Source organism: Mytilus galloprovincialis, chromosome 7, assembly GCF_965363235.1.
Source record: "Mytilus galloprovincialis chromosome 7, xbMytGall1.hap1.1, whole genome shotgun sequence".
Classification (NCBI taxonomy): domain Eukaryota; kingdom Metazoa; phylum Mollusca; class Bivalvia; order Mytilida; family Mytilidae; genus Mytilus; species Mytilus galloprovincialis.
Window position 1 is genome coordinate 61,025,778 of NC_134844.1, and position 18,818 is coordinate 61,044,595.

The 18,818-nt window shown below is 33.1% G+C and overlaps 1 protein-coding gene across 1 annotated transcript; it reads left to right on the forward strand.

Annotated features, from left to right (window-relative positions):
* Positions 1–3,400: 3,400 nt before the first annotated feature.
* Positions 3,401–12,119, forward strand: LOC143084235 (thyroid hormone-induced protein B-like). Its single transcript, XM_076260642.1, has 7 exons — positions 3,401–3,431; positions 3,837–3,980; positions 4,730–4,833; positions 6,187–6,316; positions 8,699–8,883; positions 10,142–10,223; positions 11,948–12,119. Exons 1-7 carry the CDS (start codon positions 3,401–3,403, stop codon positions 11,959–11,961), a joined length of 690 nt encoding a protein of 229 aa, XP_076116757.1. The 3' UTR covers positions 11,962–12,119.
* Positions 12,120–18,818: the final 6,699 nt, after the last annotated feature.

The following is an 18,818-nucleotide window of genomic DNA, read 5'->3' on the forward strand; positions in this document are numbered from 1 at the left end:
ATATATATATAAATCGATTCCATTGATTCAAATTTCATCCCGACACTGTAGAAATTGACCGAATTAAAACAATTTACTTACCAAGGTCAATAACGACAGTAATTTCGTCGATTCCTGAACATGTATATTGTAAAGTTCACATAAATACCAGTGTATCACACATTTAGGATTTCACAATGGACCAAACATAACAATAGATATACCATTGCATTGATATATGCAATATCATAACTAGAATTAACTAAGTCTAATCTTATTTAACAATGTAGAAGTCATAGTTTGCTTAGTGGTCTAAGTAGTGAAACTATTGCATCAATAGCCTTTCAAGAGTAAAGTTAAATTCTTCACGTGCCAGCTGCGCACTTCTCCAATCTTAATTGACTAGGATTGTCAGTTTTCATACCGCATGTCGATGGTTGACAGCCACGAAAAAACTAAATAGTGCTGAAAGTGGCGTTGATTACCAATCAATCAATAAATCAACTAACGTAGAGAGTATTACGTTTATTAATCAACGACACTTAAGATTGCAGATTTCAATTTTGTCAGCTTAACTTGATACCTAATGATTTTTTTCTTCTTTAAAAATCCTTAAATCATCATGTTTTGTCAATCTTGGGACAGAAAAGTCTACATGAGGTACTTCTTTGCAGTGAACATATGAAAAAAATTATCCTATGCTGGTTGCAGTCTTGTAAACAGCTTCGTAGGCTTACATGCAAAACAGCTGATCTTTGAAGATAAAAAAATAAAAAATGCTACAGAAAAAAAATCATGTTCATATCATGTATGTAATACTGTGTAATTGTGATTTAATTGATAAAAAGATGGTCAAGCCACGAAGAATGAAAAGATACGTAACCCTGAAGTCAAAACATTTTTTTTTTGTTTCTGTTTGCTGTTTTTAGTAGACCGCACTACTTCCAGTAATTATGATACCCTTCCACTTCCCTTGATTGATATCCCCCAAAAGATACAAGTTTGTTTTTAAATCTTTATATATGTTTCAATTTAGCATTACCTTTTAATCAAACAGAAAAAAATGAGTCCAGAACAAAATTCAGAAAAAAGTGGACCATTTTATTTATCTCCATGTTTTGACATGCACCGGAAACTGGAGTTGTAATACAAGACTTGTACCTTAAACGTAAAATTTGGTACAATTTTATTCACATTTTGTGGATTTAAAATAAATACATACTTTAAAATTGTCTTTCTGGTTTTAAAGACTAAACGTACAGGTAAAAATTGGCTGATGTGAAATATATTTGAAGATGTGAAAATGATTTGCATAAGATTACAGATGTTGCACTCCCAAACAAATTTTTGCCTATTCAGCAAAATTCAACAAAGCTAAACAACATATGTCACTAATTATTGTTTCACACCTACAGCATTCTTCGATTAGATACTTTAATTGCATCTGCTATTTAAGTAGCCACTTCCTTTAAACAAGTTATCTTGTTATCATTAGGTCTACTATTACAGATTGCGGTAAGTGTTCATTTATTTTCTTAGAAACGAAAATCCGTCTGATCTGAAATTGTCAGCTTTTGTTGTTTGTTCAGATTTTTAGACACTGAAAACAAAAATATCCATTATGTAAATAAACGTAAGGTTATTGACACAATAAAACTGTACTAAATCTTTTTATAAGCTCAATTGGACCAGTGGGCCAAGTGAGTTTTTTTTATCACTTGGTGGCGTAGTCCGTCCGTAGTCCGTCGTTGTCCGTCGTTAACTTTCACAAAAATCTTCTCCTATTGAATCTACTTTGCCAAATTTAACCAAACTTGGCTATAATCCTCATTTGGGTATCTTGTTTAAATATGTGTCCAATGACTCGCCAATACACTTTCAATGAGTAATTTGATTGTTAAGAACTAACTTTAATAAAAAAGGAGATATGGTATGATTGACAACGAGTCAACGATCCATAATTTTTTTAATGAATGAATTTTAGCAATTATGGAAAACTTAACGGCGTTAAATAGATAGAAAAGTTAATACCGCATAGCCGGCTATACAACACTCCGACATCAATTGATCACAACACATTTGAATATCATAATATATGGGTTAAATTAAAGAACAAGGGGTAGGTAGAGAAAACAGGAAATTTGATTCTGAAATAATCCTACAAAATTACATTTAAAATTGAGAGAAAAAAAAACCCACATACAGGCATTAAAGTATTTGACAAAAATTAATAAATATTGCAATGTCTTTTTTTAAGCAATGAGTAATATTAAGGCGTACTGAAAGTTAAGTTCACATATAAAGACATATATCACTATTGTGATCAGCCTAGAACACAGTGTAATTATCTGAATCAACTCAATCATCAAGGATAAATAAGTGCCTTTATAGAAAAAAAAAACAACAAAAAAACACCGTCTGTTTGGCTGGTGACTTCGAATTTGAATTTTAGCATATTTTAGAAGCTTGACGCTAGCAATCAAAATTTATCATCTAATGCATACAAGTTAAACAAAACTTGCTACTAAATATGAAGCAGTATATAATCGATGTTTACAAATTTTCACATCTTTACAAATTTTCTGTTTTAGTATTACAGTATCATGATGAAATTTTGTTGTTTGATTGTAACCATCTTCTGCGCAATTCGTGTTTCTAATTGCGGAAGTCAGTAATAGTTTATGTTAATTAATAAAGAGGTGGGTGTTATTACTCATACACTATACGAAAAGAATAGGTGATATGATTGCCAATGAGACAACTCTCCACAAGAGACCAAATGACACAGACATGAATATCTATAGGTCACTGTACAGCCTGCCTTCAACAATGAGCTTTACCATACTCACTAAATTACCAAATGACTAAACAAGATGTATGGACTGTTTTTTTGTCTGCGAAAAAGTAATTTTGTGACAGGTTCACTACTTAGAATATCTTGGGGCGAAAGTCAAAACCAGTCCCGCCTGCAGATTAAGTTGAATATGATTTCACAGCAATACATAGTTTTATTTATGTGCAAGAGCACGTAACTGTAATCCATTAGACTTGTATACAATAAAGGTGAGGAGACATATAAAGTAGAATACAAAACAAAAGTCTTCAAGTGTTGATGTTTGAAGACACAATAGGAAAATGCCAATAAGCGTAGCTGAAGGTGAAACTCGCTTTTTTATTTCGTTTGTGGTGTCCTGGTGGGTTGTCGTAAATTCTTGGAAGGTGTCCGTTGTTATTCTGCGGTTTACATGTTGTAGTGTACTATTATATTATCTATTGATATACATTTTTCTAGGGTTGTCATTTCAACGGACATTTTGCCAACATTATTATAAACATGACATAAGTGGGAGGTTTGACTATCCAAAAAACCAGATGTAACCAACCATTTTGTTGTTGAAATGCCCTGTTCCAAGTCAGAAATATGGCAGTAGTATCACATATTGCGTTTCTGGGTATATTGGCGTTTGCATTTGTTGAAGTTCAGTGTTTCTATTGGTTTTTTTTCCTCTCAGAGTTGATGTGTTTATCCCGATTTAAGTTTGTTACCTGGATTTGTATTTGCTTAGTCAAGTAATGACTATTGTACAGTGGTAAACTACTGTTGCCTTTATTATCGGCATCTCGATATGGGGTATTCTGAAACTGATGTAACGAATGTTTCCTTCAATCAAATTCGAGTAAAAAAAACCTTTTCTTTCAATTAATCAATTAATTTATCACAATAAAATGTTGTTTACATGAGGAATCTTTTAATTAAAAAACAAAATCGGTATAGTGAGATTTTGTTTTCAATCGATATGAACCTATTGTTCCTCTTTTTTTAAAGTCATTACTGCAATGAAGAATTTTACTTAAAGATAATGGACTCACTGGAAATTGTCTGACTTCAAATGGTAAATGTGCAAGAAAAGGTGTTGCTTGTGATGATGCGTTTGGTGAAGGATGGATAGACAAGGGAAAATGTTGTAATGAAAGACAATGTTGTATATATAAATGTCCAAGTAAGTTAACACAGAAAACATGCGATAGCTCTGGTCCCTTCTATTCAGAAGTCAAACATAGGCATGTATTGGAAAAAAATCGTGCTGTAAATTAAATTTAACAATGTCATGTTGTAAGCAACTTGTAGGATAGTTTGTTGGTGTCCTCAAATTGCAGGAACACCAATAACAGCGTGTTTGTGAATTGAATTCGGCTATCATTAAGGATACACCGGAAGAATGATATTAAATTATAAGAAGTTATTTTTTTAATTTCTGCTAAGTTTGGGGATTATAACCCGTTATTTTATAACTAATTTTTGAACAATAACGATTTGAACACATCGCGATTTGATTTATGTGATCTGAAAAAAATTCAGAAATGGAATCCTTTAGTAACTCGTCCTAATAACGGCTACCTCTGTGCAACTTTGCTTACATGACAGGGTTTTTACATGATTCCAATGACCGATTTCATCCCGTTCTTTGTTTTTTAATCTACAGTTACACTTCTGCAGCTCATTTGTTTTTTGTTTGTGTTTTTTTGTGGTGTTGCTGTGCATGTATTTACTTTGTGTCATGAAAAGATACCAAATATAATTGTTTTTGTTTTTTTCTAATAATAAATTATTAGTTTCAATTATATCGAAATAAATAAAAAACAAACTAAAACAAAACAATAAGATAACTGTGAAGAGAAAGCTATTATAACGAAAACCACGACTTAATTTTAAAGTTTTAATGCATAATCTATATCTATTTTTGCACAGATTTATGTAGAAGTGCAAACTACAGCTGTGGATTTGAGGATCATTCATGTGTTTTTCAGTTTGATACCGGTACCCGTGGTGATTATGTATGGTCATATAAAACTGTAAGTTTAAGACAGGTTCTACAAAAAAAAAAAAAAAACGTTCGATTTACGACCAGTTATAGATGACAAGGAGAGTTTGTTAAGAGAATCGGACGATATCAAAATAAGTATTTAAACTCAAAAAGCGATTGCAAAAAATCTTTTTTTAACATGACGACCTACTTATGTCAGCCAGTAAAATCAAAGTATAGCTATGTTTAGTGCAGATGCATGAACAAACAAAATTGACTATTCCGACTAACAACCCCTTTAAACTCCCTACTTTTTTTTCGGTTACAAAAGATAAAATGAATTTGTAAAAAAATATTTGGCGAAATTATTTCTACAAACGTTGGCATACTTTTTTAAAATTATGAAATTAGACAACAAGTGAATAAAAATAAAAAAAGGGCAAATAGACCCTGGGCGAACAGGTAGTAGGCGAACAGCTACTATGGCGAACGTGGTTCAGTGCAAACAGACCCAGATTCCTGAATACACGATTATATGTTCAGATGAGTTCATAATTAGTATTAAATGCCTATTCTTTCAAACATTGTTGTGTTGATGAAGCTAAATAAAGATTCATTTTATAATTCATATGAATGTGTTACACTCAATACAATTATTAAGCGCAAATAATGAAAATTATTATTTGAAATACGGGGGTAAAATGGAACAGCTCAACATAACTATCTGAATACGGCTTTCACAGTTGATAAAATTACCGTAATTGTCCTTTTGAATCGGAATAATTCAAGGCAGCCGTAGATTTGTTTTCATTTAACCATGAATTTGGCATTTATATTCGTATTTTTCTACTCGCTAACACTCGGAATAAAATGATCGAATACAAATGCTACACCCACTTCTAAATGAAAAAAATCTTTGAAATTCTTCATTATATTGCCCGCCCTTCGTATTCATTTCTACATTTTTCATTAGGCGAGTTTCAGAAGAACACACATTAAAGTCAGTTTATTTAGTACTTATATGATTTAATACCTTGTTTATTCGCAGTTTTTTTTTTTTATTTTGAATTAAAGGCACTTACAACGGCTAGTATTATCTCTTTTATAACGTAATTGAAAAAGAAATAATCTGTGCATGATCTACACAAGACAAAAATATCATTAAATAAAAAAAATATATACAAATCAAAAAATAGCTACATGATTGCATCTAGATGTCTTTACTTTTGTTGTGTCATCGTATTGGTATTACTTAAAAAAAAGTCTATTTATCGGTTTATCATTTTTTAACGTCTATGTCCTCACTATGTAAACTATGTTTTTCTCTTCAGTTCACGTTTTAAACCTTAAACACGATAAACGGAAATCTAACTGTTGATTAAGTTTAAACTTGATGTTTCAGGGTATTACAACCACGGCGGGAACTGGGCCCTTAGGAGCAGCCGAGGGAACACATTACCTATACACAGACGCCAATAATGGGGAAAATGGAGATACAGCTATACTCACAACAGCAGCTGCTAACTTACCAGGTATCTTCATAAGTTCATTTGTTCAGAAATTGTGTTCTTTTAAAATTATGTTTACAAAAAAAAATGACTTACTAGAAGAAGGTACTTCCAGACTTGAAGGTATATAAATGACTTCAGCAATGTCAGAACTGAGCGAATGCCAAACAGTAATCTCATGATTTTCAAGGTCGATAATAGTTGAAGTTATTTACTTTGTGGATATCAACTTTCGTGATTTCTGAAAAAATATCGTTTCTTCCAGAGGATCCTAATTTGTAGATTAATAATAAATACGATTGAACTTATCTTAAAAAACGTTTTTCACTGGGAAGGTAATGTCGTGACATGAAATAACAAACTAAATCATCCCAGTTGATATAAAACATCAAAGGTTTGTTAGGATTTGTCAGGGTTTGTTTGACAGTCTCAAGGTGAGTTATACGACAAGGAGAACTATAAAATAGCATTATGTCACTGATATACTATACACAATATTTTCCCTCTCAGAAAATGCAGATTTTCATGATAATGTATATCCTTTACCGTTCTAATCAAATTAGATTTTCTTTCCTGAAGTCTTTAGGTGTAAAACAACTTTGAATTTCTCCTGTTAGTCTTCGTTGAATTTGCACTTTTCAAACAAAATGTCCAGAATGTACTCTTGATTTAAAAAAAGAAACACTCGCCCAGTTTTATCCTAACCAGTACTATAAACAAACATTCACATACCATTCAATTGCATATAAGAAAAAAACTATCACTGGAAGCTAACCAATCTAATTTTTGTTATATGTGTACAAGCAACATGTAAATTTAAGTTTCCAAAATATTCTATAGAAATCAATAAATAAAAAAAATAATGGTGGTTTGAAATACTTAAGATATATGATTATGACCAACACATTTTTTTAATGCAATGATATGTAGGATTAATTTTCCTACAACTATCAAATTCAAAGGAATATTTTTTTTACCTTTTCCGTTTGCAACCGGATATGACATACTTTGATTTGGTGGTACTTGACTTTAAGTGCTAACTCTTTTATACGTCTCAAGCATAAGGTGACTTATTAATTGAGATGTAGACGTTAGTAATCACTGTCTTTTATTATTAGAAATAATTATTTTTTTTAATTTTCTGAAGCGATTCGACGTTCCTGATACCCTGGGTCATGTGGTATGAGTTAGAACTGTGTTATTTTGGTTCCTTTGACTCTTGTAGCCATATATTACTAAATTGAAAGTGAATGCTATATACGGTATTGACTCTTGTGCAAATTTAATTTCAACTACAAAATATTTTTGTTGACGTTTTGCTCAAATTTGAAATCAACTACGAAAACATTTTGTTTGTTTATTTGTTAAAATTGATTTTCAAATTGTGTAGTAATAATAGATAAACTCATCATAGATACTAGGATTGAAATGTATTATTACACAGCTGTGTCTCCTGGATCCCAGTAATAATTAAAAAGTAACTGGCCACGCCATGGTGTAAAAAAACCCAGACAAACAATAGTACACATCATAAAGACTAAGCAACACGAAACCACAAAGTCTGGGAGTGCTCTTCGGTGCCCCGGAAGGGTGAGAATATACTGCTCTTTATGTGGTTCAAGTGACTACAAATCCGAAACAATTCTAAGTTGGAAGGTCACATTCGTGAAAGAGGGATAGGATTACAGTTACGACAATATTAACATATCCGCTATCCTCTGTTGAACGGATATTTCGTAAATGTCAACCAAATTGCGATTTACGTCTGTAATTTACGAAGGGAGGATTTCAGAAGCACAATAAGGAACTCATATTTTATGTCTTTATCACACATTTTGTACTAATATGTACATGTTTCCTTGGTCAATTATGGCAGAAAGTCAGGGTTTGGTTTACCTTAGGTGTCATTTTGTCACAACCTGTACCTTGAGAAAATGCCCGGTGACCTATTATTTTTATTATCTTTTTGAATATATATCAAAATAGGTCGAAAGCCATATGACTTGGAAAAATCAATCCGACAGTCACTTTTTGTAAACCGCATGTGGTTATTTTTGTACTTATTTTATGTAAAATTATATAGAACAATATATTATTTAAAAGCAGTGTTAAATTAACTGTAACATTATACCCATAATCATATTTTTTAGACCGGAAAACACAAATTACTGCCTTCATTTCCAACAAAATTGAAACATATATTTTTAGAATATTTGTAAGAATCGCAAATACTGAATCAGAATATATCAATGTTTTGGTAGTATCAGTCAATAAAAAATCAAAAAGAAGAGACAAATAAGAAAACTAAAATTCCAAATAATTCTTGCATTCTTGTCAGCAGACATCTCAATACCAACTAAAATAGATCTCTTGATAGTATTTTGATTATAACCTTTATTATTGCAGCATGTCCTTATTGTCTGTCCTTCAAGTACCACATGATGGGGCCTGACGTTGGATCATTAGCATTTGCAGTTGGGGAGAAAGGATTTCCCCATGATTCTATTTGGACATACGTAGGAGGACTAAGCCAATCTCACAATGATTGGATAAATGATACTCTCAACATTCCACAATATTGTAATCCTGTTGTAAGTATAACTATAGATTCATTTATTTTCTTTGGTACCAATTTTCGGGGATTAAGGAAAACTTAAACTTTCGTGAATATTTAAGTTCGTTGTTTGAATACAAGCTTATGAAAAATTTGTAATTTGTTGAACATTTAAATTCGTGATTCCCGTGTACCCTGCAAATCCACGAAGATTTGACGAAAAATTACGTATCCATTGTAAATTAATCATATATCCAAATGAAGTTGCAATAGTAAATTTGGTTAGAAATAACTAGATTAGCCGGTCGTAAGTTAAAAAAAAATAACACCGAAGTATTGAAAGTGAAACATATGACAGTATGAACTTACTTTTTTTTTTGGCGTCAGACACTTTGTAAAAAAGCACCTAGAACTTCATGAATAATTTGTACTAATTTTCTTGATCTTTCGAATTTGAAATATCTAGGTACACACTGTCCAGCATAAAACTACGCAATGCAGCACACAAAAATACATCCAAAAGCATGTTTTCCAGGTGAATACAATAAGGAAATATAACTGAAAAATGAGTCCGATTAGGTTGGGACGTTCGTCTTATTTGTAAGCAAGTTATTTAAAATACGATTTTTACAGAAATAATTGAAAAGTTTCCTTCTGTACCCTCTAGATTTGATTTTCACTATTATAACATGTATAAAGTCAGTCCTTTGTTATTCATTGGTTGTTGTTTATTGATCTGGTTCATATATATTTCTCGTTTCTCTTCTTTTTAATAAATATTAGACCATTTATTTTTCTGCTTAGAATTAAATTTACACTTGTCAGTTAGGGCCCTTTATCGCGTTCTGTTCGCAAAACACTATGAAGTATAAATAATTTAAGTGAAAACAAGAATGTGTCCTCAGTACACGAATGCCCCACTCGCACTATCATTTTCCATGTTCAGTGGACCGTGAAATTGGGGTAAAAACTCTAATTTGGCATTAAAATTAGAAAGATCATATCATAGGAAACATGTGTACAAAGTTTGAAGTCGATTGGACTTCAACTTCATCAAAAACTACCTTGACCAAAAACTTTAACCTGGAGCGGGACAGACGGACGGACGAACGGACGGACGAACGGACGGACGGACGAACGGACGGACGGATGAACGGACGAACGGACGCACAGACCAGAAAACATAATGCCCCTCTACTATCGTAGGTGGGGCATAAAAAAGGATAAGAAAAAAAAGAAGGGGGTGACTTTGTATGCCAATACTATTTTGAAATATTTTTGTTTTCTTTTTATAGGTCACCATAATAAGTACCAGAACTAATGGAACGATTGGTGATATTGCCATTGATGATATTCTCCTCAGAACTGGTGCATGTGGTAAGTATATCAATGAGATATTTCCTAATCATTATTTAGCTTACAATTCCCAACCAAATATAACATTTTTACTTAATAGAGAGAGGCGACTATAATTCAATTATGTGTTTAGAAGTTAAGATTGTTGACCTTTTAAACTAAAAATCATAGCGCGCAGGTTTTTTTTTCTTGTACAAATATTTGAAAATAAGATGTTGGATGAAAAAAAAAATGTATCCAGATTTAGCATTTCAAATTGGTATAAGTCTTATTCTTTACCACATGTATTGTTCATACAAAAGTTTGAAATGTGTCTCTACACTTGGTAAACATTATTCGAAATATCGATCATCAAAATATCTGATACTTTCAAAGCGTCATGAGCGAAATAAATTCATATCTAGACAAGATAACATTGAAAATAAAAATGTTTAGGAGACCACAACCCGACCAAAAGTGGACAAAAGTCAAAGGCCACAAATGAGTCTTCAACGCAGTGAGAAAATACCGCACCCGGAGGGGGTCATAAGATGGTCCCTAAATAAAATTGAGTTCAGTGAAAATAGACGTCACACTCGACTCCAAAACATATAAATGAAGTAATATTTAAAAAAACATACAAGACAAACAAAAGCCAGTCGCTCCTGACTGTATGAGTTTGACTGTCCCTTTAGTATCTTTTGTCCCTCATATATGACAGGCTCAAAATGTAGAGGGATAAATTAAAATTGAGAATGAAAATGGGGAATGTGCCAAAGAGACAACAACCCGACCATAGAAAAAAACAACAGCAGAAGGTCACCAACAGGTCTCCAATGCAGCGAGAAATTCCAGCACCCGGAGGCGTCCTTTAGCTGGCCCCTAAACAAATATATACTAGTTCAGTGATAATGAACGCCTTACTAATTTCCAAACTGTACACACAAAACTAAAATTAAAATAATACAAGACGAACAAAGGGCAGAGGCTTCTGACTTGGGACAGGCGTAAACATGCGGCGGGGTTAAACATGTGTTTTCGATTTTTCATTTTTGGCTTCTCAAAAACCAAAATGGAAAAGGAAAAGTTTTTTTTTTCGTTTTTGATTTTTCAAAAAACCCTAATGAATATCAAGAGTTTTTGTTTTGTGTATTTGATATTTCATAACGAAACACGAATGGACGCATATACACGGACCGTTTATCCCGACTTTTCTTATCTACTTTTATGACATATAGTTTTAAAATTACTATCTGAAAATTTTATTGAATCCTTGATATATTTTCATATGTTTTTTTAAGAAAAGTACTGCCAACGTTAAATGTTTAAAAGTCTAGAAGGAATTATTTCCCGCCAATTTTTTAAAGGCTTATTTCTCGAAAAGAAGTAAACGGGTCCTTCATTTGTTCTGCTTTTTTAGTTCCTTCATTTATATACCATCAATTTATAAAAAGTTTTTGAAACAGAATAGCGAATATCCTTGTGAACATACACTTTCTTCTTTCTTCAACTAGAGAACAACTATTGAAAACAAGACATCTCATGTATACATACCTTTAAAGCTTCCTGTTCGGTGCGAGTTAAGGCTCCATGTCGAAGGCCGTACTTTGACATTTTATGGTTAACTTTTACAAATTAGGATAGAGGGTTGTCTCATTAGCATTCTTACCACATCTTATTATATATAAATAGTGTATGTCTAATATCATGGAAATTTCTAAGCGAAAAATAGGGAGATTGTTTCAATTTTTCTCTTTCTTTTTCAGATGCTAGAAAGTAAACAGACAAAAAGAGAATACATAACAATAATTCGATATTGACAGTTAATTATAAATAACACTTATCATGTTATATATTAAAAAAATGTGTTATTTTGTAACATTGAACATGATGTATTGAAACCATTGAATTAAAATTAAAAGAACTTATTCAACAAAACTTACCTACTATCATTGATACACGAAAAGCTTATTTTAAGAGGGTTTGTGTTGCTCAGTCTTCAGTGTTCTATGTTATGTTGTGTATTGTGTTCTAATATTTGTCTGTTTGTCTTTTTCTTTTTTAGCCATGGAGTTTATCTATGAGTTTGACTGTCTCTCTGGTATCTTTTGACCCTCTTTTATCTTTATCATTTAACAACATTGGTATCTCCTTTATACACTGCAGTAATGTCTGCAGCTACAGTATCGTACATGCAAATAAAATTCAGAATCTGTTAGAATTCCGTTTTTTTTCTTTCGAAAAGCAAGTAAAAACTAAAATTGCCAGTGCAAGCAATAGCAGATGTCACCCTTCCCCCTATTGCCACTAAGCAGCAGCCATTTCAAAATGGTTTAACAGTGAATGCACATATATGCATGGAAATACATCGTTCTGTAATTTTTCAGTATATTCAGAGCATTTAAAAAAAGAAATCACATTTCTGCTGTTTCCATGGCAACGGCAGCCATTTTTTTGAAAATTTCAAAGTCAAAAGTCTTATCTTTACTTGCCAGTTAACAATAATATCAAGTTCAAAGTATTTTGAGAAATTTGACTTTTTTGCAGTTTCCATGGCAACGGTGGCCATTTTGGAAATTCCAAAGTAAAAAGTCTCATACAGACTTGCCAGTCAACTATCATATTAAGTTTCATCAATTTGGGAGCATTTTGAAATTTTTGAAATATTTGATCCTGTATCAATGGTAACACAGTAGTTTCAATGATTGTCAAAAACATTCAAAACCTGTATATGGCGGACAACTTTATTGCATAAAAATTGACTTTTAAGTTAAAGCATACTAAAATTATTCACCAAACCCTGAAGTTTTTTGGGCATTTTGACCTTTTTGCATTGTTTCCATGGTAACGGCAGACATTTTGGAAATTCCAACGCCAAATTGCACATCTACCAATGTTGCTCATCGTTATGCTGAAGTTTCAAAAAATTTGAAGCATTTTGATATTTTTGAAATTTTTGGTGTAGTTTCCATGGCAACATAGTAGTTTCAATGATTGCCAAAATCATCCAATACCAGTATATGGCTGGCACCTACATTGTATTAAAATATGATGATTCTGAGTTCAAGCATCTCCAAATTATTCACCAAAACCAAAAACTGGAATTTTTCACAATTGTTCTGTTTCCATGGAAACGGCAGCCATTTTTTATGGTCTTAGACCCTACTGCAACTCGAAATTTTGTCTTCCAACTTATAGTAAACTATCATTAAGATTGGTTGCATTTCACTCCAAAAAACCTGCCGGACAAAATAGGTGGAAGTATAATAATAACTAGAATTGCCATTGCAAGCAATAGCGGATGTCATCCTTCCCCCCTAATGCCACTAATCGGCAGTCATTTCAAACTTGTTTAACAGTAAATGCACAAATATGCATGGCTATTCATCTTTTGTAAATTTTCAGTATATTCAGAGCATTTTACAGTATTTCACATTTATACCGTTTCCATGGCAACAGCAGCCATTTTGAAAATTTCAAAGTCAAAAGTCTCATCTTTACTTGTCAGTTACCAATAATATCAAATTTCATTAAGTGAAAACCATTTTGAGAATTTTGACATTTTTGCAGTTTCCATGGCAACCGTGACCATTTTGGAAATTCTAACTTCAAAAGTCATATGTAGACTTGACAGTCAACAATTATATCAAGTTTCATCAATTTTGAAGCATTCTGAAATTTTTGCTCCTGTATCCATGGTAACATAGCAGTTCCGATGATGGTCAAAATCATTCAAAACCTGTAAATAGTGGACAACTATATTGCATAAAAATTTGATAATTTTATGTTCAAGCATATTAAAGTTATTCACCAAACCCGGAAGTTTTTGTAGCATTTTGACCTTTTTTGCATTGATTCAATGGAAACGGAAGACATTTTTGAAATTCCAACGCCAAATTCCACATCTACCAAAGTTGCTCATCATTATGCCAAAGTTTCAAAAAAATTGGAGCATTTTCATATTTTTGGTGTAGTTTCCATGGCAACATAGTAGTTCCAATGATTGCCAAAATCATCCAAGACCAGTATATGGGTGGCACCTTCATTGTATTAAAATATAATGATTCTGAGTTTAAGCATCTTCAAATTATTCACAAAAACCAAAAATTGGAATTTTTCACAATTGTTCCGTTTCCATGGAAACGGCAGCCATTTTTATGGTCTTAGACCCTACTGCAACCCGAAAGTTTGTGTTCCTCATCATAGTTAACTATCATTAAGATTGTTTCCATTGTCTCCCAAAAAAGTGGCGGACAAAATAGTTGGAAGAATAACTAGATTCGCCATTGCAAGCAATAGCGGATGACCCCTTCCCCCTATTGCCAGGCGAGCAGCAGCAATCTAGAAGATTGCAAAGTCAAAGAGTGTATTAACAAATTCAAACTATCATTTTTGTAAAGTTTCATTAAGTTTGGAGCATTTTAAAATTTCGGACATTTTTGCTGTTTCCATGGTTACGGCGGCCATTTTGAAAAATTCCAACTTCAAAAGTCAACTCTTCTTATGCCAGTGACCATTTCTGTAAAGTTTCATCCAGTTTGCAGCATTTTTTTTTCTTTTGAAGTTTTTGACCTTTTTGCATTCTTTTCATGGTAACAGGAGCTATTTTGGGAATTCCAACTCCAAATGCCACATCTTCTAACGTTGCTCATCGTTAGTGTGCAGTTTCATGAAGTTTGGAGCATTTTGAGATTTTCGAAATTTTTGGTGTTGTTTCCATGGCAACATAGTAGTTCCAATGAGTGCCAAAATCACTCAACACCTGTATATAGTGGGCACCTACATTGTATTAAAGTATAATGATTCTGAGTTAAAGCATATCCAAACAGTTCACCAAAACCCAAAACTGAAATTTTTCACATTTGTTCTGTTTCCATGGTAACGGTAGCCATCTTGAACCATTCCATGCTTCCTGCAACACTGCACTTGAGGGTCCTTGAAATAGAAAAGTTCCATCAACTTTGGTCCAGTGGATTTCGAGAAATCGCGCGGACAAAATGTGTTGCAAGAAAAATAAGAAAAACTAGATTTGCCATTGCTAGCAATAGCGGATGGCACCCTTCCCCCATTGCCAGGCGAGTGGCAGCCATTTTGAAAATTTCAAAGTCATAGAATGCTTTTACACATGTTTATTAACATTGTTGTAAACTTTCATCTCGTTTGGAGCATTTTGAAATTTTTGAAATGTTTGCTGTTTCCATGGTTACGGCGGCCATTTTGAAAATTCCAACTTCAAAAGTCAACTCTGCGCATGCCAGTGACCATTTCTGTAAAGTTTCATCCAGTTTGCAGCATTTTAATTTTTTTTTGAAATTTTTGACCTTTTAGCATTATTTCCATGGTAACTACAGATATTTTGGAAATTCCAACTCCAAATGCCACATCTTCCAATGTTGCTCATCGTTACTGTGAAGTTTCATGAAGTTTGGAGTATTTTGATATTTTTGAAATTTTTGGTGTAGTTTCCATGGCAACATAGTAGTTCCAATGAGTTCCAAAATCATCCAACACCTGTATATAGTGGGCACCTACATTGCATAAAAATATAATGATTCTGAGTTAAAGCATATCCAAACAGTTCACCAAAACAAAAAACTGGATTTTTCCACATTTGTTCCGTTTCCATGGTAACGGCAGCCATCTTAAACCATTCCATGCTTCGTGCACAACTTGACATGGGGGTCCTCACTATAGTAGAGTTCCATCAACATTGGTCCATTGGATTTCGAGAAATCACCTGGACAAAATGTGTTGCAAGAAAAATAATAATAACTAGATTTGTAATTGCTAGCAATAACGGATGGCACCCTCGTCCCCCATTGCCAGGCGAGCGGCATCCATTTTGAAATTTCAAAGATTAAAGAGCGCATTTACAGATGTCTATCAACGTTGTTGTAAAATTTCATCAATTTTGGAGCATTTTGAAATTTTTGATTTTTGTGTTGTTTCCATGGAAACGGCGGCCATTTTGGAAATTCCAAAGTCGAATACCAACTCTTGATGTGCCACTTAACATGTCTGTCAATTTTTAGAAAGTTTGGACCAATTTGAAATTTTTGGACATTTCTGCTGTTTCCATGGTAACGGTGACCATTTCCAAAATTCCAAAGACACCTACCACATTGGCATATGATAAGGAACATACCATTAAAGTTTTAATGGTTGGATATACCATATTAAGAGTTTAAATAATACTTTAAGATTTTCCCCATGGGTTTAATGCTAAACATATTTAGTTTCCATGGCAATATAGTAGTTCCAAAGATTTCCAAAATCATGTCAAACCTGTATATGGTGGACACCAACAATATATAAAAATTTGATGATTTTCAGTTCAGGAATATTCAAATTATTCACCAAAAACCAAAAAAATATTTTTTACATTTGTTCTGTTTCCATGGTAACGGCGGCCATCTTGCACATGCCAAAGTCTGCTGCACATCTTCACATGGTGTTCCACATTGTGGTATAATTCCATCAACATTAGTCCATTCAATTCCGAGAAATAGCGTGGACAAAATGTGTGGAAGAATAAAAATAATAAGAAAAAAAGAAAAGAAACGTAGAATAACAATACGTCACCCCAACTCCGTTGAGGGTGCCATAACAAGTAATCCTGTGTTAGGATGCTAACACAAAAGTCACCAAAACGGACCCCAAATCATTGTTCTGCGGTTTCCATAATGCCACACAACATGTGTGTAAAGTTTCATTAAATTTGAAAAAATTTGATTTTTACATTTGAGCCATTTCCATGGTAACGGCGGCCATTTTTTACATTCCGAATTCAAAATTCAAGTCCAGATATGCTAGGCAATATTTGTTTTAAGTTTCATCAATTTTGAAGCCTTTTGAAATTTTTCACATTTTAGCAGTTTCCATGGCAACGGCGGCCATTTTGGAAATTCCAAACTCAAAAGTCAAGTCTACATAAGCTAGGCAACATTTGTTTTAAGTTTCATTAAATTTGAAGCATTTTGGAGTTTTTCATATTTTTGCTGTTTCCATGGTAACGGCGGCCATTTTAAAAATTCAAATGTCTAACTTCTGCTGCAAATTGTTCTCTCCATAATTATATACCATCATATACCATTTAGTGTCTCTAAAATAAATTTATCATTGATGCTCTGGAATGTTTCACGAAAATTGACCCCCCTAAAATTATGCCAAGGAGACCCCCTACTGAAATAAAAATATTGCCATGTTGAAGCAGACATGTGTCTTTTAATATTTATAGAAGTAATCATAATTCCATCTACTCTACATACAGTAGAAAATTAAAGAAATGTAAAATTTTTTTGACCCCACCCATCTTTGAGCATCCCTAATTATGCCAAGATGACACCCTGGTTACGCGGACCTTGGGTTCTGCAACCCCCATGATGCATACCCATACCCAGAAAAAATATAAAGTTTCCATCCTCTACTGGTTCCAAGAAAATGGTAGGACAGTTTAAGGGGTCAGAAAGAGAAGAATAAGAAGAATAAGAAACTGGACAAAAACATAAAGTCTCCAAAACTCCGTTTTGGTGACTTAAAAAGAAACGTAGAATAACAATACGTCACCCCAACTCCGTTGAGGGCGCCATAATAATAACTAGAATTGCCATTGCAAGCAATAGCGGATGTCACCCTCCCCCCTATTGCCACTAAGCGGCGGCCATTTCAAACTTCTTTCGCAGTAAACGCACAAATATGCATGGCTATTCATCTTTTTATAAATTTCCCGTATACTGAGAGCATTTTAAAGTATTTCACATTTACACCGTTTCCATGGCAACGGCAGCCATTTTGAAAATTTCAAAGCCAAAAGTCTCATCTTTACTTGTCAGTAACAAATAATATCAAATTTCAATAAGTTAAAACCATTTTGAGAATTGTTGACATTTTTGCAGTTTCCATGGCAACCGTGGCCATTTTGGAAATTTCAACTTCAAAAGTCATATGTAGACACGACAGTTAACAATCATATCAAGTTTCATCCATTTTGAAGCATTCTGAAATTTTTGCTCCTGTATCCATGGTAACATAGTAGTTCCAATGATTGTCAAAATCATACAAAACCTGTATATAGTGGACAACTATATTGTATAAAAATTTGATGATTTTAAGTTCAAGCATACCAAAGTTATTCACCAAACCCGGAAGTTTTTAGAGCATTTTGACCTTTTTGCATTGTTTCCATGGAAACGGCAGACATTTTGGAAATTCCAACGCCAAATTCCACATCTAAAAATGTTGCTCATCGTTACTGTGAAGTTTTATGAAATTTGGTGCATTTCCATATTTTGTAGTATCCATGGCAACATAGCAGTTCCAATGATTGCCAAAATCATCCCAAAGCAGTATATAGTGGACACCTACATTGTATCAAAGTCTAAAGATTTTAAGCTTAATCATTCTCAAACAATTCACCTAACTCCAAAATTATGTTTTTTCACCATTTTTCTGTTTCAATGGTGATGGCAGCCATTTTTTAGTTCAAAAGTCAAAAAGTCAAAAGGAAATTCAGGGTTCCTTGTTATAGTGCACCATCATTCAGATTGGTTCCTTTAGCTCTGAGAAAGCGGGCGGACAAAATCAGGTGGAAGAAAAATAATAATAACTAGATTTGCCATTGCAAGCAATAGCGGATAG

Excerpts from the sequence above, each read along its gene's own strand:
- LOC143084235 (XM_076260642.1), top strand. The coding sequence starts at position 3,401 with ATGGCAGTAGTATCACATATTGCGTTTCTGG. Across the intron at positions 3,432-3,836 it reads ATCACATATTGCGTTTCTGG|ATAATGGACTCACTGGAAAT; the intron begins GTATATTGGCGT and ends TTTTACTTAAAG. Across the intron at positions 6,317-8,698 it reads AGCAGCTGCTAACTTACCAG|CATGTCCTTATTGTCTGTCC; the intron begins GTATCTTCATAA and ends TTATTATTGCAG.